Below are 25,887 nucleotides of genomic sequence, written 5' to 3' on the forward strand. Positions count from 1 at the left end.
ATGCTATGCTATGTAAAGCGCTCTGATACCCGATCCCTTTGGATCATGTTCGAGCTATATAAAACTCCTCTAAATAAATATAACCTTCAGGGTATCTCTTCCTATGCGAACTCATTCTATTATTGGCCAGAGCCCCACTGATCTGAAATTCTGTTTCATCAGAATCCTGTGCGGCCATGTTTGTTGGGTTTAAATTGACAGTGTTATGGTTGTGTGTTGCCTGCACTTGTAGATAATGCGCAGTATGCCTGCTGGAGAGTGGCACATTGACTTCTGCATGGCCTTTTATGCTTTACTGATTGTGAGAATAGCATGGTGTTGGTGCATCAGAGTTGTACTGTTATGTATGTTGCCTAGTTGAATGTTACCAGATACCGCACAGCAAGCCCAGCATGGGTGGCAGCGGTGCAGTGATTCCCACACTAGCCAGCCAATGGCCATGCAGCAAGCTCCAGAGGGGTCACTGGGAGCGGGTGGGAGGGCACTCACTCAGAATATTTAACACATTCCTTCTCTGGCCTGTCTGCTGAGATGGCGAAAGAGACCAATTAGTGCCAGCTGCAGTGGTGGTCTCTGGCAACGCGGGTTCTGTCTCGCTGGGAGCTTGAGGGAGACTGTCCAGTGGTTTTATACAGTTTGAAACCCCAAGCGCCATACTATATTTGCATTAACTTTCTTAACCTCACAAAATATAACCAAAGATAACAAGAAGTCAGCGTGAGATGGATCCAAAAAAAAAGCAAGCGGCAGAGAAAGTACGGCCGGCCAGCCATGATTAAATTAGGGGAGGAGGTGGTGGTGCCAGGTGGGGTGGGAGGGGTGGGTGGAGTAGAGACTAGAGAGAAAGTCAAGAGGGGAGGGAAGAGGTAGACACAGAGAGATTGTAGATAGAATCAAAGACAGCTAGAGATTAGAGAAGGTTAGACAGAAGATATATACGATGTTGCAAAGAAAGAGAGAAATTAGAGAAGGTTAGAACGAAAAAGCACGCACGGAGACAAAGTGAAAAAAACAACACGTACCTGATAATGCCGGCAAACTGAAAGTACGGCCGGCCTGCGGCCGGCCATGAATAATTAGGGGAGGAAAAGCCCTTTGATGTGCTGTGCGGCCGGGAATGCGCGTGCTTGTTTGGTCACGTGATTCATGTGAACTCAAACAAAACCGCAGCGCAAGAAGCCCTTGGTTTCACGAGGATTTTCGAGACATGAATTCTTGCTCCGCTCAATGCGCTTGATAGGTCGCGAGACCTAAAAACATTTGCAATGCAATAGGTCTCGCATTCATGCAAGTTTGAGCTAATGCCTTTTATTTATGTTTTGGGTTTTAAAACATAAATAAAAAGCATTGTCATTTACAATACTAATAGTTAAAATGCGAGACCTATTGCATTGCAATAACTGCTTGTTAGATTGTAAATATCAGAGGAAGAGACCGGCCTGCAACATTTTCGAAGTAGTTATAAATAGTGCAGTTAAGAAGAAGTGTAAGTGTTTATACTACTTCGAAGACGTCGCAGGCTGGTCTCTTCCTCCTTCTATCAAGCTCAGCTCAAGCCCAACACATACAATATATGAAGAAGGACATTATGACCTAATCTGATAGATACCATACTCTGTTCTGATCTGCAGGCATAACAAATATTCTGCAGTGGTAACCCTGAAAGCACCACTAATGATCATGTATTTCTCAAAAAAATTCTCATATTGTGTGATGTACATATTGCAACTCTTCCGTCTCATTGTGAATCCATATCCTTCTTTTCTAAAAACAAAAAAGGTAGTAAAACTTCTGAAATTAAAAAAGAATAAAGACTATGGTACAGCCACTGGATCCTGTCAATTACACCAGTTTTTCTTTTTATTTGTGTACATGTTGCTGTTCCAACAGAGCAGCAGAGCGCATGTGTTATAAATAAGAGGTATAACACAATCATGATGTAAGAGCAACTTGACAATATAATAAACGGAATGAATATAGACCAGTGGAAAACAAAAGCCATTGGGGTATTGTATTGTCTTATGAGGGAAAGGGAGAAGCCGTGAGAACAATGCGTACAGATCTAGATGATAGCATCTATGCAATAACAGTATTGGTTTCAAAGCATGAGCTTCTTCATGTCCATCTGGGTCAACAACCATTTTTTAGGTTGATTCACCCCATTACCAAACCCTCCTTATGCGCCTTTGACTGATGTTCGGACTTATAAGTGGGATGAGCATCAATAATTTGTATTATTAAGTGGCGTATTAATCTGCAAAGCTAGAATAACTGACTGGTAGAGGGCCTTTGATTGATGATGACACATACAAGGAAGAGAGGACTCAGTGTATTGAATCCAACAAAAGGTGTGATGCCACACCTGGACGTGGCTGTGGGATTGTTTTGCTATACAAAAATAAAACCTGCTGAGAAAAATCAATGGTGCTATAATTAGCAATCATAACCTGAAATATGTCCCATTATCTTTTGCCTCTTTTATTCCTATCATTGTAGAAACAGCAACCTGCTTCCAAATCTGTTAAATCGGAACTATGTACAGTAGTACTATGATGCACAGCATGTACAGAGTCACGTGCTGAGCCACACGCTATATGCATACCTCGAGAAATGTCCTAATGTAGGACCTGGGATGGTGTTTCCCATCTGTTCTTCCTTCAGCACCGGTTGCTTCTGCTGCAGTGGGCTAAGGTGTCACGCCATATGCGTTGTAACACTGACCATCTTCATCTGTTGATCTGTGTAACCTCTGTGTCTGTTGTCAGGGGAACAGACATCTGATGCATGCTTGCTAGCTGTGATGTCATTAATTCGACGTCAGTTTGAAACTGTCTGGTTCACATGTAGAGTACGGTTGAACTCATCCTGCAGATTTTGTATTCTGTTCTGTTATTAGGAAGTGAGTATTGGAACTTAGGGCCAGATTTATGAGGCCGTTGCGCCTCTTTGCGCCGCAATTGCGTCACTTTATTTGACGCAACTGCGGCGCAAACAATGCGCCCTATTTACAATGTGACGCATCTAGGAGATGCGTCACTTTGTAAAGCACTGCGCCATAAGGTGGCGTTCCTGTGCAGGGGGGGGCGTTCCTGCGCAGGAACGCTTCCTGAAAGTGGCTGAGTGAAATCTATGAGATTTCACTCAGTCACTTTCAGGGCAATGCTGTGTCAAAACCCTGCGCCTGCTTGAAGCAGGCGTAGGTCTTGATGCAGCATTAGTAGAATGGGGCACCCCCGAGCCTTGCTGGAGCTGCGTCGCGCTTGCGACGCAACTCCAGCAATGCGCCACATTTCCGGCACAGATGCGTCACGCATCTGTGCCGTTTTTGCACCATGGTGCGCCGCATTATAAATGCGGCGCACCATGGGTGGCGTAGCTGTGGCGCACGTTAACTGGCGCATCCCTCGGGATGCGCCAGTTAACATAAATCTGCCCCTTAGTCAGGTTTCAGACCACCTCAGTCTTATCAGAGACTCTTGCAGGGCAATTTGTTTACATGGAATCTACCACTTCATTCAAAGGAGTACAAAATACCAAAGTAAAGTACTACAAATCTTTACTGTATACTAACGTAATAGATACAAAAAGAAGGTACCTTTCGAGACAGTATTGTCACGGGTGATCATTGGAGTGAAAAGAAGACACACAACATCTTATTAGGGGTGAACAGGTCCCTGCATTGGCTCTTCCCTCATTTGTATAAAAGTGTACGCACATTCCCTGCACACTTCTCATTAAGCAAGAGCATACTTAAAATTCAAGATCTGGGGACTCATCAGTCTGTCATCATGTCTCCAGAAATCTAATAACGTCTTCCTCTTTTTGTTAGAATATTGGACCTTCCTACAAAGTTTCAAATTATAAAACAAGTTTTTTTGTATCCAACCTGCGCATGGGCAGAGGGTATAAGGTGATGACGAAAAGCTGGCAATGGTACTTGATAAAGTTTATAGCCAGCCTATACATGTACCTCCTGAATAGTAGAGTTATAAATGTTAATAATAATATGTTATACATAAATGTACATATGTTAATGATATTAAAACATACTTAAATGTCTTTCATAAAGCATTTGAAAGAATATCATAGCACTATCAATATTTCACAACATGAAAATGAATCAAAACCATGACCTATTGTCCTACATCTTGAATTCGGCAAGAAGCTAAAGACCTGGCTATTCAATTATTCTTATTGTGGGACCATCTAAACTGTCTATATTTAGGGCCAGCCTCACCACATGGCTACACTCCCCTACTCAGCTCATGGGCACCCTCATGCTTCATGGGTGACAAGCAGCACTCTACAAATCCACCTTACATTACATTACAAAAGCAGCCTTTCTGTGGTTGCAGAAAGTTCATTGGAACCCACAAGTTGGTGAAACCATAGCAGCTTCCAGGGAAGCCTTCCCTCATCATGGGATATTCAGGCCACCCAACAAGATTTCCAAGGGGAAGCTGACCAAAGGATAGATCTTCGCTGTTGCGACTCTCTTGTCACCTCTTTTCAGAACTTTATAAACCGTTAATGGTTTGTCTCAGCGAGCCACTCACCCGTCTCTTACCAAATCATAGGTAGTAGAGGATGACTCTATTACTACTCTTCCCAAGTGCGATGCATAATCAGCTGCAAAACACGTTTTACAACTCGTAAAGCGTTTCCCGAATTGTAAAGAATTTTCACTAAATACTAAAATATGACTTATGTGGTCATCAGCGTGGTGTTTTTGAGAATTGCAGGTTTTGCGACACCATATTCTACATTTCATTGGGTCCTTGATTTTCCCATAGACTCAAGAATGTTCTTTCTGGTGGTCTGTCCTCTCAACTCAGAGGTCTCCTTGGGGTCTCTTCATATAGTGTAAATATCCAGTAATTGACAACTATGGTTATTGCTTTACTCTATTCTGCTCCTCAATTTTCTCCTCCGAATTAAGTGGAAGATCTAAACATCTGCAGACTTTCGGTCCTGGTTTAAATTAGGATTAGTCCGAGGAGGATATGGAATTCAGTTTTTTGACCCCTCATTAATCTGAGTTATTAATGAACTGCGAGCTTTAATGTATAAGAAACAGAGTTGTGCTTGTACTTTCAATTTTCCTCCCGAGATCTCAAAACCTTCCCCATTAGAACACATGAAGTGAAGTCTTACCAGAATTGTAAAGGCAATATGGGAAAGATGACTTGGCTTTCATTCCTGAAACGAAAAGAATGCAGGTTTCAATCTGTGATACTTCTGCAAGAACTCAAATCAGAAAAATTATATAGATTTCAATGTAAACAATAGTTCCTCTTCAAAAAGGTGTAGTTTTTCAAATGCACTCTTGCAATGAAAAATTAATAAACTGATATTTCTGTTTAAATTATTCCCAATAATGGAGACCCCAATTTTCACTCGCTCAGTGAAACCCTGGCGTGGCCATAGGATCTTTAGCACCGAGTTATGCACCTGTACATACAGACCTCTAGCCTAATGTTTTGGAACTATTTCACAATTATTCATCTAACCACATCAATAAAATCCATACTTTTATATAACAATATATCTTTATGTTCAAATATATATTAAGTTATAATTAAAAATATTCATGTATGCATTGATGAGGAATTTGTATGGCTTGAACATTGTAGAAAGACTGCAGAGCAGAGTAGAGGGTCAAAACCAAAGCTTCATTCCTCGAGTGATTGGAGGCATATCTGGGTTCTGAAAGGTGCAGTTGATAATGACTGTGTGATGTAGTGTTCCGTAAAGAAGTGTGCCTTCAGCTCTTTCCTAAATTGGAGCTGATTTGGGGCTGTCCTGGCCACTGTATAGATGGAGATGGCTTCTGCTTTGTTTTTTCCACTTATTTGTCTCCACTCCAGTGGTACCCTGGATGCTGATGTGTTAGAAACTACTGGTGAAGGTGAGCTTATCAGCCTGGTAGGCTACGGTGCAGGTCGGATTTTCTTTGTAGATGATACAGCTAGTTTTGAAGACAGTGTGGCCGAAGAGGGGAACTAGTGGTGATCTATCGGGGTGAGAATGATGTGGTATTATTTCTTTAAACCACTGATGAGGCATGTTGTGTTGAGAAAGGGTCCTTTTGGTGGGACCAGTGTGGAATTTGGGAGATTGTAGGGCAAAGATTTGCCACCATCCTGATACCTGAGTATGACGTGCGGACAGCAGTTCTAAAGTCACTGTCTGGGAGAAATGGTTTTAATTGAATTAGTAGAGAGTTGGAACCATGAAATCTTAGTTTTGTTGATGGTGTATGTAGTGTCTTGCGAGTTAGAAATGATGGAACTAAGCTACATGCGTAGCATAGTCATTGGCGGGTACCCAGGCTACAAGTGCCCCTTGAGGTCAGTGCCCATGTGTAATACAAGTGACTTGCCCTGGATTCACATGTCAAGGTTGGAGTTTGAATCCATCCAGGTTCATATTGCTGAGCCAGGTTTTAACTAGATGTTTTGTGTCATTTTTGTTGAATTTCAGGGATTAGTTGTTGGCGGGGTTAAGCTTGAAGGGGTTCAGGACATCTGGGTCTGGATGAGGTGTATGCAGTGCGGGAGATAAAGAATGTCTGAAGCAAATGAGACTTTCTGGGCCTGGTAGTGCAATATAGTGTTGGCACTGTGATGACAAGAGGGTAAAAGAGTGTATGCACCAAATGTCAATGCAGTTTCCTTGTTATCTTGTGCAAAGGAATCTGTTGCTTGGTGAAGACAGCAGCTCTGACATTGTCTAGATCTTCAAGACAACCATTGCCCCAGCCAAGCTACCAGTTTTTCTTCATTTCCAATTTAGGAAGAGGTGGAAGACCGGCGACTTGGCGATAGAGGATATCAGTAGCTCAGATGTTTGCTTATGCCAGGCATCCCCATAGATGGGAAGGGATACCTTTGGCTGCAACAGGTGCTAGAGGGTCGATTAGAGTAGAGACTTGACAGTGGTTGTATTATCTGACCGTGCTCTCCACCAATTCATTTAGTACTCCGAATCCAACTTTCCATTAGAGGCAGTTTTTTGGTTTTACCACTTTTTACAGCCCTACACGAGGCAAGTGCACTGCAAGAGCTTGACCGGGTCACAATTCTGTGCCTGAAGTAAAAAAAATTCTGTAAAACAGCAAGCGGATGTCTGACAATGTATGTGAAATGCAAGATTTTGCAGGCTTCTGAAGTGTGGGTAAATTAATTTTATGGTAAAGATCCCCACTGGCGGCTCCATGTTGAGCTGCTAGCTAGCTGTAAACAGTCATCAATTGTAGGAGCATCACAGATGCACATGAGGGATACAAAGTGGGTTGGAGGGTTCTACCCTCATCCTGATTTACTCTTTGGTCTCAATGACACAATTCATCTCTGCGGCCATGGCTGGTCGCTGGTACTTTGACAGGTCATCCGATTTCGGTCATTATACCACTGAGAAAGGTTACTCCTGCCACTGTAAATGATTGTCAATACAAATAAAGATGGAAATGTTGGTACATCCAATTAATCAAAACTGCCTCTTTCTCAATGTGGGTATAGTTTTGCTCAGTGGGGGCAAAGCCCTGCAAGCATATGCAATAGGAACCTGCTCTCCCCTGTGTTGCTTTTGTCACAGTCCAGCTCAAGTACCCTAGGAGCAGGCACCTATTGCTAATTCTGAGACTTCGTGTGGGTAGAACTTTTGGAGAGTAGTTTCTGCTGTAAGTGGGCATTTTGATGCTTGGCATGTGGTTTGGTGTTATTCGGTCTAGTTCCGCATGGCCTTAGTCAACTTTCTCAATGTCCCACTCAGAAATATAAAATTCCCAATGAATCTTCTGCAATATGTGACTATGCCAAGAAAACTCCTGAATTCTGATATGATTGTGAATTGAGGTGTCAATTGTATGGCTTCAACGTTTGTGGGAGTCAGGGGCCACCCAACAGCTGAGAACTGATATCTGAAAAAGCTGACACATGAATTGAACTCATATTTCTTGCTTTTGAGGGTAAGACCAAAGTCATTCAACTGTTGCAGGATGCAGCGAAGTCGGAAGTGGTGATCCTCAAGAATCTTGGTATGTCCTAGTGCTGATATTTGTATGTCAAACATGAGCACATCAAGAACCTCTTAATTGGCATTTTGGAACACCTCTTCTGCACTAGAGAATCAGAAATGGAGCCTTGCAGAGGCCGAGGTAGGTGGCGAAAGATGTCCAATTACCTGGATTTTTAACCTAGCAGACATTGAAGGTATCTGGTGTTGACATCAACTTTAGAGAACCACAAGGTTCCCTTTACTGTTGCTCCCAAGTCATCCACAGTTGGTGCAATATTACACTTTCTTTTTATGGGTTTTTGACATCCACACTGTGGGCTCTTCTATCCATTAATTTGTGTTTGCTGTCTCAAGTTTGAATAGGAGCATAGATCTTGGGGTTAGGGTTGTGGTGTGGTACCTCCCAAATAAATGCTTGTTGGATTGGTAGTTCGGTCTGGGGGGCCTGAGTCGGGTCTTCCAAGTCTGTGTTGGATTTCTGACAATTCTGATTTCATTAGGAAGTTTTAATTCATTCATTTTTTGGATCAGGAACTTAAATATGTATAGCGACAGCTTTATCAGAAAAGTAGCACATCTGCACCCACAGAAATACTCCTTGAATGGATGCAAATTTAATGCTGTTTGGAATCCACAAACATTAGCAGTGGAAGGCTTGGAAAGCTGTGCCAATCTCAGATTTACTGACCCACTACTGGCATGAAAAGCCCAAAAGGTGGTAGGATGTATGCTTGCAAATAGTGCTATCACTGGCAATTGCTCAGGGTGGCATTGAGAACAATTGTTTTTCACTCAATGTGCAACACACTTGACAGAGGGTTGGAATTTTGGTTTTGAATAAGAATTAAAGGCAGAAAGGATGGCTTAGAACTTTATGCAGGCCACCATGCCATTATTCTGGCTGCGAAATACAGAGATAACTGCCAACCACACAGACATCTCTACACATTGGCAGGTTCCATTAAATGCAGGAAAAGTTTGATGGACGGCTTAATCAAAGATAGCGGATGTTGTCAAACTTTTCCAAAGGTTGTTATTTTACAAAAAATTAACTCCTTTAACGGGAGTTTGTATTTGAGAAATAAAAAAACTAATGACCCACTTCACCATATGGATTTTGTCCCATGGTGTGGGGGTCATTTTTCTTTGTTTATTGTCCCTCACCACCACAATATATCTACACAAGACAGACAGTAAAAAAAAAGCCATTCAATAGACGGTCAGGTGGCTTACCTCCGGTGGCCCCTACTCTGTTCCATCCAAGGAAGTTTTACACCAGCTGAGTACATTTTACTCCTTCAGTGTAAAACTTGCAGTCTGCAAAATTACAACACCGGGTGAGTGATCCTGGAGTTCAGAGGGCAAGGTACTCAATAGAAGTGAACTACTTGCCCACCAAGCTTTAAGCCCCAGGGGCCCACCTAATGCAGATCAGTACTGACCCTGCTCCTCATTAGAATAGTCCATCCTAAATTCTGGCCACCTCACAGATTCACCCTGCCAACCACTGCTTTTTTAGTTGGGAAATTTTAAATTCTTAAACCCCCTTCTCCGATTTCTTCCCTCTGAATCTCACTGACTAAGCTATGCCCCTGAGTCTCCACTTTTAGGTATAGGTGAAAAGCTGAACTGCAATTGCCTGGTGCTACTGATCAGATGCCATGACCTATATTCAGTTGTCAGATCTTGCATTTCAGGAATGTAGTGCCATGAGGCAGGTCATTAAAGTCCTTACCAGCCTACTGAGATCATTGCGTTGCACACTTTGCGTGAACTGTATCAGGCGGAGGGGGGCGTGGCTTGATGCCGATGGAGTGATGCGCACTACGCGGAGTTCCCATCAGCTAAGCCCCATCCAGTGCCATCCTGCGGAACCTGATGGGCCCAGGCACCATACCTCCACTCACCAAGGGACACTGACAACTGGGGTGCACTTGAGCGGCAGCTGGTGGGACTGCTGCGGCAAGGAGTCGGCAGCAAGGCCTGAAGGGACTTAGTGGAGCAGAGCTACCAAGATGCTGTCTGGAATCTCCCACCGGTCCTTGCTGAGTACCCACAGCACCCCCTCGGTGTGCGGCGGGGACAGACAACTGACCTCGGCGCGTGACTGAACTGGAGTTACTGCTGGTGCAGACCCGATGTGATCGTGGCTGGGTGAGGAAGCTGGAGACTTTGGACTACCCCTGAGAGGCCTCTATCTTTGGGGCCGCTACCGTTGAGGTATGCTGTGCTGGGGTGCCTGAAGAAGTTGGGCCCCTGAGCGACTGCTTCAAGGGGCATCCTTTATTAGGGTGCTGTGAGGGGCTCAATTCTGAGGCCAAGGATCTAGAGCAGAGGTCTTCAAACTTTTGCAGGTTGAGCCCCCCCAGCTGAATTTTTTTAAATGTTGGCTCCCCCCACCACCTGACAGAAATTTCTGGAATCTGGTACACTACATAATCAACCGCCACCGACATATCCCGGGCCATATCCGGCAAATAATGTTCAAAACAATGAGTGTTTCCTCCTCCATGAATTCCCTCACTACCACTCACCAACAATGCACCTCATCTCTCTATAGCACCTTTCTGGCAAACATATATATTTTTTTATAGTGCTACTCATAGTTTCATCATACTCAGGGGCGTATGTAAAAGTCCCTATAGACACCACACCGTCACTTTTTACGACGTTGTGGTGGCGAGAGGGGCATTGCCGTATTTACAAGGCAGAGTTAAGCCACTTAACTTGGCTTAACGCTGCCTTGTAAATAAGGCCCCCTTTCATGCTATGCTTCACGTTAAAGGGTGGGAAGTGCGTGTAGCGGTGGGCATTCCACTGCAACAGGCACTGATTTTGATGTTGCGCCCTATTTACAAGGGCAGCGTAAAAGTGAGGCAGCGATAAAATTAAGAACAGGGACAATCTGGTCTTAAGCTGGCGAAACTAAGAGAAATGCATTATTTCTCCGCATTTTTGCTTCATCCATGTGTGCTGCCTTGTGAAGCACACATGGAAAAAGCTAAATGCCTTGTATTTGTAATGTTCAAAAAAATAAATCCATTTTGTGATTTCTGTGTGTGCGGCATTAAGCAGCACACATGGAAGTGGGACAAATGGCATTTAAAGATTGTTTATGTACAGGAAGGTCCCCCTCCTGTACATAAACAATCTTTTCCCTGCACCCGGACACCCTTGCACTATGGTGCAATGGTGTCTACGTTAGCGCTACACTGCTAAGTGTAGCGCCAGTGCAGGGGAAACGCAAGGCTGCACCATATTGTTGTAAATATGGTGGAGCCTTCTTTTTCTGAAGTGGAGGAGAGAGGCATTAAACCATGACTGCTAACGCCTCACTCCACAACTTCCTTGAACATATGCCCCTCAGTACTTTGATCTGCATGGTACACCTTCTTTGTAGCAGGCACATTAACCCTCTGTGCTGTGAGGGTGGCAGGAGTGCTCATGTGAGTGCACAGTGAGGTATGCAACAGTGTGAGAGTAGGGTAAGTGGAGTGACTGCAGGATGAGGTAATCATATGAATTTTGGTGTGCATAATGAATGCATGGTTAGTGATGGGCTTGTTTAAGTGAAATTGCAGATTGAGCAGTGAGGGGGACAGGTGAGTGAAGTGTCACATGAGTTCAGGGTTGTTAGTGTGCTTGTGTGGCTGCAGGTTGAGGTTCAGGGAAAACCACGCAAGTGCTGTGTGAGAGCAGAGTGATCACTGAGTGCAGGGTGAATGGTGTGAGTGCATGGGGGTCAGTGTGAGGGAATTGTGATGGCTGTGAGTGCAGGGTGAGCATGAAAGTGAAGGGCGAGAATGAGGAGCAAGTTGTCTGAATGCAGGGTGCATTCCCAGACACTTGCAGTAACTCAGCACGCTATTGAAGGCAGCACAGGGTTTCAGATATGTTAAACTTTTGCTATTGCAATTACGGCATTAACCAGGGAACAAGGGTGGAGGAAATAAATACTGGGCTGATCTTGCAACAAAATTCAATTTTTATGATTAGGGTTGCCAGCTAATTAATTTGATGTCCCACGTTGTACAAAAAAAAGCAGTCACCTAAAGCTCTATTTTCAGCACTTATCTGTGCATACTCAGAACAGCAAATATAAATAGAAAGCACTTTAAAATGTGTTTTAGGGCTGCTTGAATGATATGACTGAAAATAAAAGGGAATAAAGACAGAAAAGTAACATAAATTAATACATACTTCTTTAGAACTCATATTTAGTGTCAAGAGAAGCATTTTGCAGGCTGTTTAAACACCTGACTGGGATTTGTCTTTTGGCAACTTAACCTCTTCAGCGCGGCACAAATTTTCGCGCTGTGCTGAAGGTTCTATTGAGCGGGCGGGGCCATGACGGAGTGGTTCCGTCATTAGCACAGCTCAACCGGCGCTCATGACGGAACCACTCCGTCATGACATGAGAACCGAAGGGGTTAAAACCCTTTTAGCCCTGTGATCATTGCTCTTGCTGGTGTAATTTAAAAAGCAACATTGTCGCCTTTCTGGGAAGAGCTGTCCCTCCCTGGACGGGGTTAAATTCCGAGAGCTGAAATGCTTCTGCTGCAGTGGGAGGCAGGAAGCCTTCCCTGCTAAAACTGAAAGCATCTGCAGTGTGAGGCAAGGAGTCTCCTCTGCTATGAAATCGTCGCTTTCAGTTTTAGCAAAGGGGGCTCCTTGCCTCCCACTGCAGCTAAAGCATTTCAGCCGTATGAATTAAGCAGGATAGCCCCCCCCCACCCCCCCCCCCCCCCAAACCCTGTGTGTGGCAGCCTGATGAGACAGCTTCCCGGCGCGCACACAGCCCACCCGAGTATTTCACAGGTCTTTTAAAGACCTTTTTCTTGTTAATGAGGCTTTGATGGCTTTCACCCGGTATGTAACTGTTACCACGGATTTTTTACAACGCATACCATTACCACGCATACTATTACAACGCATGTCATTTTACAACGATTACCTTTACATCACATTACACTACAACGCACATACTATTACAACGCATACCATTACAACGTAAGTATAATTATAGGTAAGTTTATCTTACATTTTATTTTACATTTTTTAGTGGTATTTGGTTTTGGGGTACAGGGGTATTTTTAGGTTTTAGGGCTGGGTTTGGGTTTTGGGGTACAGGGGTATTTTTAGGTTTTAGGGTTGGGTTTGGGTTTTGGGGTACAGGGGTATTTTTAGGTTTTAGGGCTGGGTTTGGGTTTTGGGGTACAGGGGTATTTTTAGGTTTTAGGGCTGGGTTTGGGTTTTGGGGTACAGGGTTATTTTTAGGTTTTAGGGTTGGGTTTGGGTTTTGGGGTACAGGGGTATTTTTAGGTTTTAGGGCTGGGTTTGGGTTTTGGGGTACAGGGGTATTTTTAGGTTTTAGGGTTGGGTTTGGGTTTTGGGGTACAGGGGTATTTTTAGGTTTTAGGGCTGGGTTTGGGTTTTGGGGTACAGGGGTATTTTTAGGTTTTAGGGTTGGGTTTGGGTTTTGGGGTACAGGGGTATTTTTAGGTTTTAGGGCTGGGTTTGGGTTTTGGGGTACAGGGGTATTTTTAGGTTTTAGGGCTGGGTTTGGGTTTTGGAGTAAAGGGGTATTTTTAATATATATTACAAATAAAAAATTAAAATTAATGTTATTAATAAAATTATTTAATAATTAAATAATAAATAATTATATTAAATAATACAAAAATAATTATTTACATTATATATTAATATTATATACTTACCTATACTTACATTGTAATGGTATGCGTTGTAATAGTATCTGCGTTGTAGTGTATTGCGTTGTTAAGGTTTCCGTTGTAAAATGACCTGCGTTGTGAAAAATCAGTGGTAATGGTATGCGTGCTAAAAGTACGCGTTGTAACATCATATATCCCTTTCACCCCTTCTTAAGGCCCCTGAAGCTCCACTCTGCCATTTGTTCGAATCAGTAGAGGACAAAGGTGAGATTTTAGTGTGGAGTGAGCGCCCCCCCCTGAGACGGTGTTGCGCCCCCCCATGGGGGCGCGCCCCACAGATTGAAGAGTTCTGATCTAGGGGTTGCAGCCCCCGGAAAGGCAGCTTCCCCTCTGCTCTGAATCAGAGGGAGCACTGCAGAGGAGTGACCGGCGCCCAGGCAGCTACAGCGATTTACTCCTGATGATTGAAAAGGCAGGCGAGAACTGTGCAGCGATGACGGGCCCCCGACTGTGCGCCCACGCTGGGGGCGTAAATCAGCATGGAGAGGCCTAGAGGTGATGCTGTTGAGCGAACTATATAACTTCAATGTGGTGGGGAGGAGGGCGCCTCGGGCTGAAATCGCCGACAACGCGCTGGGCAGAGGGGGACTCAGAGTCCATCCCCCATGATGGGAGGGCAGATCTGGCAGCCAGTAAGCCGTTCTGCAAGAAAATCGCGTCTGCTGAGTGCTGGAGGCGCCTCCCTGTTGGTGGGGGGACCAACTGTACACATAGAGATATAACTAAGGATCTTTCATGGGAGGGATTTGTGAGAGTGCTAGACTGATGGGGGAATGATGAGCTACTAAACCACCTATAACCTTCCTGAATTCAAGACACTTGGGGACTCACTGGGAGATCAGGCTCCCTCACCTTCAATAGAGATCACATGCGGCTGATGCATCATATTCCGAGGCATTTAGAGCAACCATACGGCGAGAGCAGCTGAGCCTTGTTGCATACCTGGTCGCCAGGGGATCTGATTACTAGGGGTTATTGAAGTGCGGCTTAGCCATGTTGCATACCTGGTCCCCAGGGGATCTGATTACTAGGGGTTATTGAAGTGCGGCTTATGACCCTTGAGCCTATAACAATATTACTAGCACCTTAGAAATTATATGGGCAAGTGACCAGGCAGCGAGGCCAGTGGCGTTCGGAGGTCTTATGCTACAGGACATATTGCAGACCATCACCACAAATCAAGAAACCCTGGAAATTAGGACTGACAATTTGAGCGTGCATTTGAGGCTGCTAAGGGATGACCATCGTCAGTTGGGGGGAACGTATCATTGCAACAGAAAGGAAACTAGCAGACCTGCCTCCAATTCTGGCATCAATGACAGGGGGAGTTACTTGCCTGTAGGTCAAGGTTCACACACTGTAGATGAGGCAGAAGATGCTCAAACTAGGTCTTGAACAACAATATCCACATTTTGGGCCTGCCGGAAATGATTGAGTGAAATTATATGCTGGCTTACCTTGAGAAGAGGATCGGATAAGTGCATGAGGGCCTCTCTGCATTTTACGCTCTTGATAGGGCGCACCGAGTGCCAGCGAAAACATCCACCCCCGGGGGCTCCATCACATCTAGTCGTAGTTCACCTTCTCTACTATAAAGATCAAGATCAGATCCTTAACCAGGCTAGCCAGAAGGGATCTCTGATGGTGGAAAGTAGCACTGAGAGAATTTTCCCGGATTTCTCAAGAGAGGTCCAACTCCGATGTTCCATGTACTTGGTGGCCAAGACAAAGGTCAGACAGTTGGAGATACCATATGCCATGATGTTCCCAACCAGATTGAGAGTGACGACCCCAAAAGGTGAAATAACAAACAAGAGGTATGGGAATGGCTAGACATGAGTAAGCAGCCAGTACCTAATCAGGAGTCGCGGGATCAACGTAACCAGAGACCAAGATCTAGGACTAGATGCAGAGAACAGCTGTCAATGGCTCGATCAAGGGCTGCAACCGAACAGGAATGACAAAAGTTGTGGCTGCGGTCTCCTCACTGAGCAGTGAGCGACCGGGCACAGCGTCACAGACAGATGAAACAGCTGCCCGTGATTCCAACTCAGGATGCAGCTCTAGTGCTTCCGAAACCTCGAACCATGGACTCCACAGAGTCACACCTTGAACGGATGAAATAATTTGATGAGAAACAGTGTAGAATATCCCTGTCATCCATGACTTTGAAGCTATATGGTTTGGCTAATCACTGGGAGGGACACCATTCTGGTTCCCCCTGGGCCTGAGTCAATTTATTAGGGTCCTGCTCACAGGAGTGGTGAAGCCACTATGGGGTCAAAATGTGGTCTTTCCCCCGATGTAGGAAAGTTCATGGGCGCTCTCACAAGAAGTTTTAAGTTTGCAATAGGTTTGGTTGAGGGGTATTCACCTACTTGTCCTGGGGCAGGGGTTTTGGGAAGTTAAAGGTTTCACTGTTATAAAGGGGGTCCTGAGTTGCAGGTCAAGAGCAGGGCGGTTTGAGTCCTATGGAAGGGGTGGCTTCATACATGGGGGGATTGCTGGTGAGGACGGGAGCCCTAGAATTAGTTAAGACTTGGAGAAATGATGACCAGTGGGATATATAAAGTCCTTTCCTGGGATATAAGAGGCTTGCATATCATGTCTAAACACTACAAGGTCTTTTCTTTCCTGATAGAAGAGGATTCACATGGCTCTCTTACAGAAGACATCTATTGGCTAAAGAAGGGGTGGCATTTCAGCACAGGTGGAGAGGGCAGGCTTTCTACACCACTTACTCTGCATATGCAAGGGGCGTGTTGAGCTGGATACGAGCAAGAGTCCCTTTTTAGCATGTGAATATCCTTATAGACCCAGAGGGTAGATATGTGCTGGTGTTGGGGAGACTGGATGGCTGAGATGAAACACTAATTAATATCTAAGGCCCTAACCTAAAACAGGGCACCTTTTTGGCAAATCAGTCGGGACTGCTGGTCCCTTGTGTGACTCACACAGCTATCATAGGGGATGACTTCAATTGCGTGGCTGACCCTCAGGTAGACCGGTCGCATCCTCCACTTAGGGATTCCCCTGTATACCGGACATTCTCAGATTAGCAGACACAATGGGGTCCAATGGGGTCTAATCAACGCATGGAGACGCAAACATCCTCACTCTAGGGACTACTCCTTTTTCTCCCGACCACATGAATTGCATGTACGTCTCAACACTTTCCTATGTGTCCCTGACTTGACCAGTTTAGTGGCTAACGTAGACTATTTGACCCGAACGTTATCGGACCAAAACCCGGTCCTTTTACAGCTGAGTTGGGGAAAACTAGCCCCTAAATTCCCACCTGCTGACTAAATCCAGAGTCTCTATAGGACCAGGTTTTCCTAGCTGAGATTAGAGAGAATATCAGCCAATACTTTGTAGATAATGATGGCGCTACATCCTTTCCCCGGTTGGAATGGGATGCATTCAAGGTGGTAATCCGGGGTCAATGTATAGCGACATCAATGGGGGTCAGGAGGACCCTGCTGACTGAGGTGGAGAGAGAAGAGGGTGAGCTATGGGAGATAGAACAACAAAGACCAAACAATTCTGACTCACAGCAGGCTCTCCTATATTTAACAAAGAAAGAGGCGGCTCAAGTGGAGAGACTGCAGTGCTTTGATTATTGCCAGTATATGGAGCAGGCTCATGCTGAGAGAGACCAAACTGGCCTGAAAAAGAGGTTCCCTGATAGTTGAGATTGAGAATGAAGGCAGACTTCGACAGTACAGACAAGTGGACATAAATGCCCAATTTAAGGAGTATTATACTAACCTTTATACGAGTGTGGCTGACTGGGATGAAGGATCCATCCAACACTTCCTGGCATTGCAACCAATGCTGGTTCTTACAGATGAGGAGGCAGAGGCCCTGGGGGGAGGTGTTGGACTTGGCCTTTTTCCCCCAAAATTTTTCGCTTTTGACCCCCTTATCTGGATTGTCTCCCCCATGGGATTAAACCTGTATAGGCCATGAGTGGTGTGAGACCCCTTTTGAAAAATGTAAATTACCTGACACTTTGTGAAGATGTAAAATTACATGTTGTAAATGGTACACTTGTAAATATCCCCCATTTTGAAAACGCACCTGACTGAAATGTATTGTTTTTAAAATGGATGCCATGGCCATGGGTTTTGCCACCTGACTGACATAGGTCAGCTGTCTAGATAACATTACCCAGCAACCCCTAGCTTTTGGAGGGAAAGCCTGGCACCCAGGGTGCTCACCCCCTCCCCTAGAACCAGTTTAGGCTAGATGTGCCAACATTCTAGAAGGTCCTGGCACTGCCTGGGAGGAGGGTATAAATAGGGGAAAGTGTCACCAGAGATTTAGTCAGCGCTGGGACAAGGAAGGGAGGGGGACCTGCCGTGAGGTGCGACCGCCACATGGGCCTGTGAGCTGGGCCCTGCACCCCTATAAACCCCCCCGCTGCTGTCCCCATGGGCCCCTGACAAGGGAGGGCCCTACCCAGGTCCCTGTCACAGTTGGGATCTTGAACCATGCCAGCGCCGCGCTGAAAGAGCACTGGGAAAGGAAGGAGTTAATTGGATTCCCCCCAGGAGGTGAGGAGTTTGCCCCTCTGGAGGAGCTGTGGCCCCCCCTTGGAAGTGCTGGGCCGGGTGGAGCCGCCTGGGAAGGATTGAGCCCCTGTGAGGTGTGCCTACCGGACGCTGTGTTGTGGAAGCGCTGTTTTGGGGAGGTTGGTGCCCCCAAGGAAGCTGTGGCCCCTTTGCCAGCTGTGTGAGGAGAACTGCGACCACGGTGAAGCGCCGAAGTGCTGTGTGTCTGAGGAAGTTTTTGACTGGACAGCGCTGAGGGAACTTACCCCTCGTTGTGGCACGGGTTCTGCGTGAGGAGGAATTGATCAGAAGGGAGCCTACTGTGAAGCGCTGTGAACTGCCTGATCCTCTTTGCAGTTCTGCCTGGTCTCAACTGCTGACTAAGCTGCCTGATCTGCCAGGCGCTCATCCTTCGCAGCGCTAGCATCCTGAACTGAATAACTATTGAGGCGACTGGACTTACCCCCACATCGTGAGCCACACAAGCGCTGTTCTCTGAGGACCTGCGGTGCTCCACCTAAGAGGCGCTGTGGACCGCTGACTGACTGGGGTTATGGAGACTGATGTGCCCCTGAGAAGCGCCGTCCTCTTCTTCCCTTGAGCGCTGCGTGTGTTCCTGGGAGCGCTGCCTCCTCGAAGCGCTAGCTGACCCCCAATCACCACCGCGGCCCGGGATGTCCGTGCAGCTGATTCTGCCCTGTCGGGCACGGTGACCTGTTGCGGCGGCCCCCGGTGTGAGGAGAGGGCCGCCGGAGTTTGAAGTGGGCCGCGCTAGGCCCGAGGAAGCCGTTCCGCCAGCCTCACGTGACGGGGGTGTGTCAAGTCACGCCCCCGCCGCGCAGTGATTGGCCGCGTGACCGAGCCCCTGACAAGCTAGCTTCGGATTGGACCTGGGGCTCGGTGCACGCCATTGGCTGCCATCCACGCGCCTCCCTCCTGATTGGTCCCCGGGCCCGGCAAGCACCGGAGAGGGCCCGGGACGGCAGAGATAACCACGCGGGGGCTCAAGAAGTGCATCGGAGCCCCTGCCCGCCACTGACATCGCCGGAGGGCTTAGCAAGAGGCCCACCTGCCGGCGCAAATCAGCGGAAGGCCCTGACCCGCCAGCGCAGGCCCCCGGAAGGCCGGGGCAACGTTAAAGCTGAAGGGAGGCCCCGAGGGAAGCGCCGGAGTAGCGCGGGGCCCCCCTGACTGACCCACAACCCCAGAGCGAGGAGGTGGCGCTGCAGGGCCCTGGAGTGCCGGTGGAGCTTTGCCATTTCGTAGAGGAAGAGAAGCCAGAGCCCTACGGACGCCGGAGAGGCATCAGGAGCCCGGTGAGTGGGGCCTTGGGCAAACTGTGTGGGAGTGGGGTGAAGAGGGCAACGGGGCACAGGGTCGGTGCTCGCCCCCCCCCCTCCCCTTAGGTTGGACAGTTGTAGTTGGGCCCCGTTGGCCCCAGACGCCACGGTGGTGGCCCGGACTAACCCTGTGGGGGGACTAAGCGAAACTGTAAGGGCCCGGAGAGAAGGAACTGGCCCCCCCCCTCCTCTTTGAACTGGGACGGAATGGGCATGTCTTCAGATTAGATGCTCTGAGTTAGGCTTAGTGGTCATAAACCCGGGTTCACCTTCTATCCACCCATGAGTTAGTGCCCAAGGAAGTGTTCTTCCTGATTAAGGGAATGTGTAACCTGTCATGAGGGAGTGAATGTCCTGGTTTAAAGAAAGGTTGCCCGAAGCCTGGTACTCGCAAATACTAAAGGTGTGGTGCACTTCTGTGCCTAGTGGTATTGTAGGCTGATTACCCTGCTTATGTGAAGATGCTAATGTTATGCCTACACTAAAGTTATTGAGGTCCAGGTATTCTGTTGTTTATACATGCTGGGAGTTTGTATGCTTTGGTACCCCTGGGTTTATGATAGAGGAAACCTTGCTGTGTTTCATTACAGGTGCTCCTGTCTATTATTATATGATGTTTTCTTTTACAGGGGTTGGGTTGGCGTGATTGTGCATGATATAAATATCTATGCTAAGGTGGTATTTTGCATTTACAGCCTTCCCGGTAGGATGAGAGTCTGAGTTGGCCCCGCCAGATTGGGCTCCAGATCTAATGACATTTTTAACCCATCCTTTTTCCCTTACAGCATGGACTTTGGACTCAACCCTTTTTGTCCCATGTAAATAATTCCCCATGATGTACTTGGCTCTGGCGCCAGTTGGCGCCCTGTTGTGACTACCACTAGTCTATTTCTTTTTACCTTGCAGGTTGGAGACATAACTAAACTTAATCTTTTTCCAACCAAAGGTGGTGTCTTGACTCTTTTGTGGTGTGATTGGTGGGTCGTCTGTGTGTACTGCGTGAATGCTTCACATGTCCTCCAAGTTTGGCCTGCCCGCTTGATGCCATGCTACCCCCTTTGAGACTTGGGCAACCCCCATTTCCAACATTTGGTGGCAGAGCGGTGGGATAGGACTTGTGTTTGCGCAGTACCACAGCGGCCACGGGTTACACTGTAAATAGAGCTTGGAGGTAATCTGAGCCTTGTTGTGGGGATTATTGTTTTTTGATTGCTTCCTCCAGAAGAGTGTTTTGAATTGTCCCCTTGTTCCACTGGGAGGGTGTGTCCCGGGTGTACCTCGCCACGATGGGGTTGATCTACCAGGAAGTGGAACTGATGGAGTACACCGAACAGGAGGTGATAGACTTCCTCCTGGAGAGAGGGATACCCCCAGTAGGGAACATTAGGAGGAACCTGTTTCTCTATGAGGCCCTCAAGAGGGGAGAGCCCTTAGAGATTGATGGGGACTTGTCTGACTACCCCCCCGAGGTTTTGAAGGGTCAGTGGGTTAGAGACCAGAGAGAGGGCTCCCCATCCAGAACCCTGGGAGGTAATTACTCTGATGAGGAGGAGGAAGAGTTTGAGAGGGCGGAGACGCCAGTAGCTGTGGAGGACACCAGAGGTAGGGAGTCTCGCACTGGGTCCAGTCCCGGGGGCACTGCCCCATCCCTTTCCCTGTCCCCAGAAGAGTGGGTAGATAGGAGGGAAGAAAGGGAGTACCAGCTGGCGCTGGCAAAGCTCAGGCATGCCGAGGGCTTAGCGCAGCTGAGGGTAGAAGAGCAGCGACTAGAGACTGAAAAAGTCCTAGCGCTGGAGAGGATGGCGGAGGTGGAGAGGGCCTTCGCCAGAGAGAGATCAGCTCAGGTGGGTAGGTTGTCCCCTGAGAGTGGTTTTAGGAGTCTGGATTCACCGAGGAGGGTGGGATCCAGTGGTGGCAGCGCGTGTAGGTCCAGTGCAAGGAGTCCCACTCCCGAAACCCAGGAGACTGTGCCTGATTCCCCGGAAGAGGAGGACGGGTTAGTGTTCAGGGGCAGGGGAAAGCTGTCCCATCAGTCCTGGGGAGAGTTTGAGGAGGAGTGTTGGACTGTACTGGAGGATTGGGTGGTGAGGAGAGCAGTGGAGGATTGGGAAGGGCTGTGTCATGCCGTTATCCGGGAGCACATGCTGAGGAGTTGTTTCCCAAGACTGCGTCACCATCTGTTGCAGTGCGGGTTCTCAGACCCCAGGGAACTTGCACGGGAGGCAGACCTCTGGGTAAGTGCCAGAGCGTCTGGGAAGGCTGAGGGGAGTGATCCTGAAGGGGGTGAGACGGGGAGGTGTCCCAAGGTGCCCCAGCTGCGGCCACCGGGCCTGGAGTGTTCTTTAAGAGAACCCCAGCTTGGGAGGCTAGGCTGCCCCGATGTGTCATCCAGAGGGAGGGATCCCCTTATGTCAGGAGGACCCGGAGCATCACTAATCAGAGCTCCAGTGGTTCAGGGGTCTGACCAGTCTCAGGGTTTAGATCCTGGACTGGGGTTCCAGGTTCAGGGGTTGCCTGACCTGGAAGGTGGGGTTCCTGTAATGCCGGTCCCTACCAAATTGACTCCCAGGGGTACCACTTCCAGTGGGAGGGTGCGGAACTCTGGGAGGGGGTGCAGAGGGAGGAAGGTCTCTTCTCTGTCACCAGCTCAGCCACAGGGCGCAGATCCCGGGTTGGGTGGCCAGGGACAGGAGTTGCCTGCCCTGGTGGGAGGGACATCTGTAATCAGAGTCCCCCCGGAAGTGACTCCCAGGGGTACTTCTCCGGGTAGGAGGGTGCAGAATTCTGGGAGGGGGTGCAGGGAGAGGGAGGACTCGCCCCTGTCACTGGTTCAGCCTGTGAGTTTCGACTCCAGGTTGGGGAGAGAGTTGTGTGAGGGTGTCCCCAGGCGTAGGAGATGGAGGAACCCAAGGAGGAGAAGTAGGGGGAGGGGAGCCTCGCCCCTAAGGGCTGGTCATTCTGAGAGTGTAGACCCCAGGTGGGTGGACCAGTGGAAATTTGGAGAGAAGAGAGTGGTTCCAGAGTATTCTAAGCCTGAGGCTAGTGCCTCCCACTCTAGGAAAGAGAGACATCCCACTAGGGAACACCAGTGGGGTGGTTCTGTTGGTGAAGGGAGGGTTGCGAAAGAGAACCATTGGGTTCCAGAGTGGAGGAGAGACTGCAGGTGCTCCTGTAGTTGCAGGCCTGCGTCCACCTTTTTCCGCCCCAAGCAGGGAAGCCCATCAAGGCATTGATGTGTCTACCCTGGCTTTTGGCTGGGGGGGAGTCGTGTTGGACTTGGCCTTTTTCCCCCAAAATTTTTCGCTTTTGACCCCCTTATCTGGATTGTCTCCCCCATGGGATTAAACCTGTATAGGCCATGAGTGGTGTGAGACCCCTTTTGAAAAATGTAAATTACCTGACACTTTGTGAAGATGTAAAATTACATGTTGTAAATGGTACACTTGTAAATATCCCCCATTTTGAAAACGCACCTGACTGAAATGTATTGTTTTTAAAATGGATGCCATGGCCATGGGTTTTGCCACCTGACTGACATAGGTCAGCTGTCTAGATAACATTACCCAGCAACCCCTAGCTTTTGGAGGGAAAGCCTGGCACCCAGGGTGCTCACCCCCTCCCCTAGAACCAGTTTAGGCTAGATGTGCCAACATTCTAGAAGGTCCTGGCACTGCCTGGGAGGAGGGTATAAATAGGGGAAAGTGTCACCAGAGATTTAGTCAGCGCTGGGACAAGGAAGGGAGGGGGACCTGCCGTGAGGTGCGACCGCCACATGGGCCTGTGAGCTGGGCCCTGCACCCCTATAAACCCCCCCGCTGCTGTCCCCATGGGCCCCTGACAAGGGAGGGCCCTACCCAGGTCCCTGTCACAGTTGGGATCTTGAACCATGCCAGCGCCGCGCTGAAAGAGCACTGGGAAAGGAAGGAGTTAATTGGATTCCCCCCAGGAGGTGAGGAGTTTGCCCCTCTGGAGGAGCTGTGGCCCCCCCTTGGAAGTGCTGGGCCGGGTGGAGCCGCCTGGGAAGGATTGAGCCCCTGTGAGGTGTGCCTACCGGACGCTGTGTTGTGGAAGCGCTGTTTTGGGGAGGTTGGTGCCCCCAAGGAAGCTGTGGCCCCTTTGCCAGCTGTGTGAGGAGAACTGCGACCACGGTGAAGCGCCGAAGTGCTGTGTGTCTGAGGAAGTTTTTGACTGGACAGCGCTGAGGGAACTTACCCCTCGTTGTGGCACGGGTTCTGCGTGAGGAGGAATTGATCAGAAGGGAGCCTACTGTGAAGCGCTGTGAACTGCCTGATCCTCTTTGCAGTTCTGCCTGGTCTCAACTGCTGACTAAGCTGCCTGATCTGCCAGGCGCTCATCCTTCGCAGCGCTAGCATCCTGAACTGAATAACTATTGAGGCGACTGGACTTACCCCCACATCGTGAGCCACACAAGCGCTGTTCTCTGAGGACCTGCGGTGCTCCACCTAAGAGGCGCTGTGGACCGCTGACTGACTGGGGTTATGGAGACTGATGTGCCCCTGAGAAGCGCCGTCCTCTTCTTCCCTTGAGCGCTGCGTGTGTTCCTGGGAGCGCTGCCTCCTCGAAGCGCTAGCTGACCCCCAATCACCACCGCGGCCCGGGATGTCCGTGCAGCTGATTCTGCCCTGTCGGGCACGGTGACCTGTTGCGGCGGCCCCCGGTGTGAGGAGAGGGCCGCCGGAGTTTGAAGTGGGCCGCGCTAGGCCCGAGGAAGCCGTTCCGCCAGCCTCACGTGACGGGGGTGTGTCAAGTCACGCCCCCGCCGCGCAGTGATTGGCCGCGTGACCGAGCCCCTGACAAGCTAGCTTCGGATTGGACCTGGGGCTCGGTGCACGCCATTGGCTGCCATCCACGCGCCTCCCTCCTGATTGGTCCCCGGGCCCGGCAAGCACCGGAGAGGGCCCGGGACGGCAGAGATAACCACGCGGGGGCTCAAGAAGTGCATCGGAGCCCCTGCCCGCCACTGACATCGCCGGAGGGCTTAGCAAGAGGCCCACCTGCCGGCGCAAATCAGCGGAAGGCCCTGACCCGCCAGCGCAGGCCCCCGGAAGGCCGGGGCAACGTTAAAGCTGAAGGGAGGCCCCGAGGGAAGCGCCGGAGTAGCGCGGGGCCCCCCTGACTGACCCACAACCCCAGAGCGAGGAGGTGGCGCTGCAGGGCCCTGGAGTGCCGGTGGAGCTTTGCCATTTCGTAGAGGAAGAGAAGCCAGAGCCCTACGGACGCCGGAGAGGCATCAGGAGCCCGGTGAGTGGGGCCTTGGGCAAACTGTGTGGGAGTGGGGTGAAGAGGGCAACGGGGCACAGGGTCGGTGCTCGCCCCCCCCCTCCCCTTAGGTTGGACAGTTGTAGTTGGGCCCCGTTGGCCCCAGACGCCACGGTGGTGGCCCGGACTAACCCTGTGGGGGGACTAAGCGAAACTGTAAGGGCCCGGAGAGAAGGAACTGGCCCCCCCCCTCCTCTTTGAACTGGGACGGAATGGGCATGTCTTCAGATTAGATGCTCTGAGTTAGGCTTAGTGGTCATAAGCCCGGGTTCACCTTCTATCCACCCATGAGTTAGTGCCCAAGGAAGTGTTCTTCCTGATTAAGGGAATGTGTAACCTGTCATGAGGGAGTGAATGTCCTGGTTTAAAGAAAGGTTGCCCGAAGCCTGGTACTCGCAAATACTAAAGGTGTGGTGCACTTCTGTGCCTAGTGGTATTGTAGGCTGATTACCCTGCTTATGTGAAGATGCTAATGTTATGCCTACACTAAAGTTATTGAGGTCCAGGTATTCTGTTGTTTATACATGCTGGGAGTTTGTATGCTTTGGTACCCCTGGGTTTATGATAGAGGAAACCTTGCTGTGTTTCATTACAGGTGCTCCTGTCTATTATTATATGATGTTTTCTTTTACAGGGGTTGGGTTGGCGTGATTGTGCATGATATAAATATCTATGCTAAGGTGGTATTTTGCATTTACAGCCTTCCCGGTAGGATGAGAGTCTGAGTTGGCCCCGCCAGATTGGGCTCCAGATCTAATGACATTTTTAACCCATCCTTTTTCCCTTACAGCATGGACTTTGGACTCAACCCTTTTTGTCCCATGTAAATAATTCCCCATGATGTACTTGGCTCTGGCGCCAGTTGGCGCCCTGTTGTGACTACCACTAGTCTATTTCTTTTTACCTTGCAGGTTGGAGACATAACTAAACTTAATCTTTTTCCAACCAAAGGTGGTG

At 48.6% G+C, this 25,887-nt stretch overlaps 1 protein-coding gene across 1 annotated transcript in view; it reads right to left on the reverse strand.

The window, feature by feature from the left end:
- The window catches only part of LOC147693535 (ecto-ADP-ribosyltransferase 5-like), a 323,762-nt gene that overhangs the window by 32,475 nt on the left and 265,400 nt on the right, over window positions 1–25,887 (reverse strand). The window contains exon 5 of the mRNA XM_086933752.1: window positions 5,155–5,199. Coding sequence (XP_086789878.1) covers window positions 5,155–5,199 — 45 coding nt within the window. The remainder of the gene's footprint in view (window positions 1–5,154; window positions 5,200–25,887) is intronic.

This window comes from Lissotriton vulgaris, chromosome 8 (assembly GCF_964263255.1).
Source record: "Lissotriton vulgaris chromosome 8, aLisVul1.2, whole genome shotgun sequence".
NCBI classification, from domain to species: Eukaryota; Metazoa; Chordata; class Amphibia; order Caudata; family Salamandridae; genus Lissotriton; species Lissotriton vulgaris.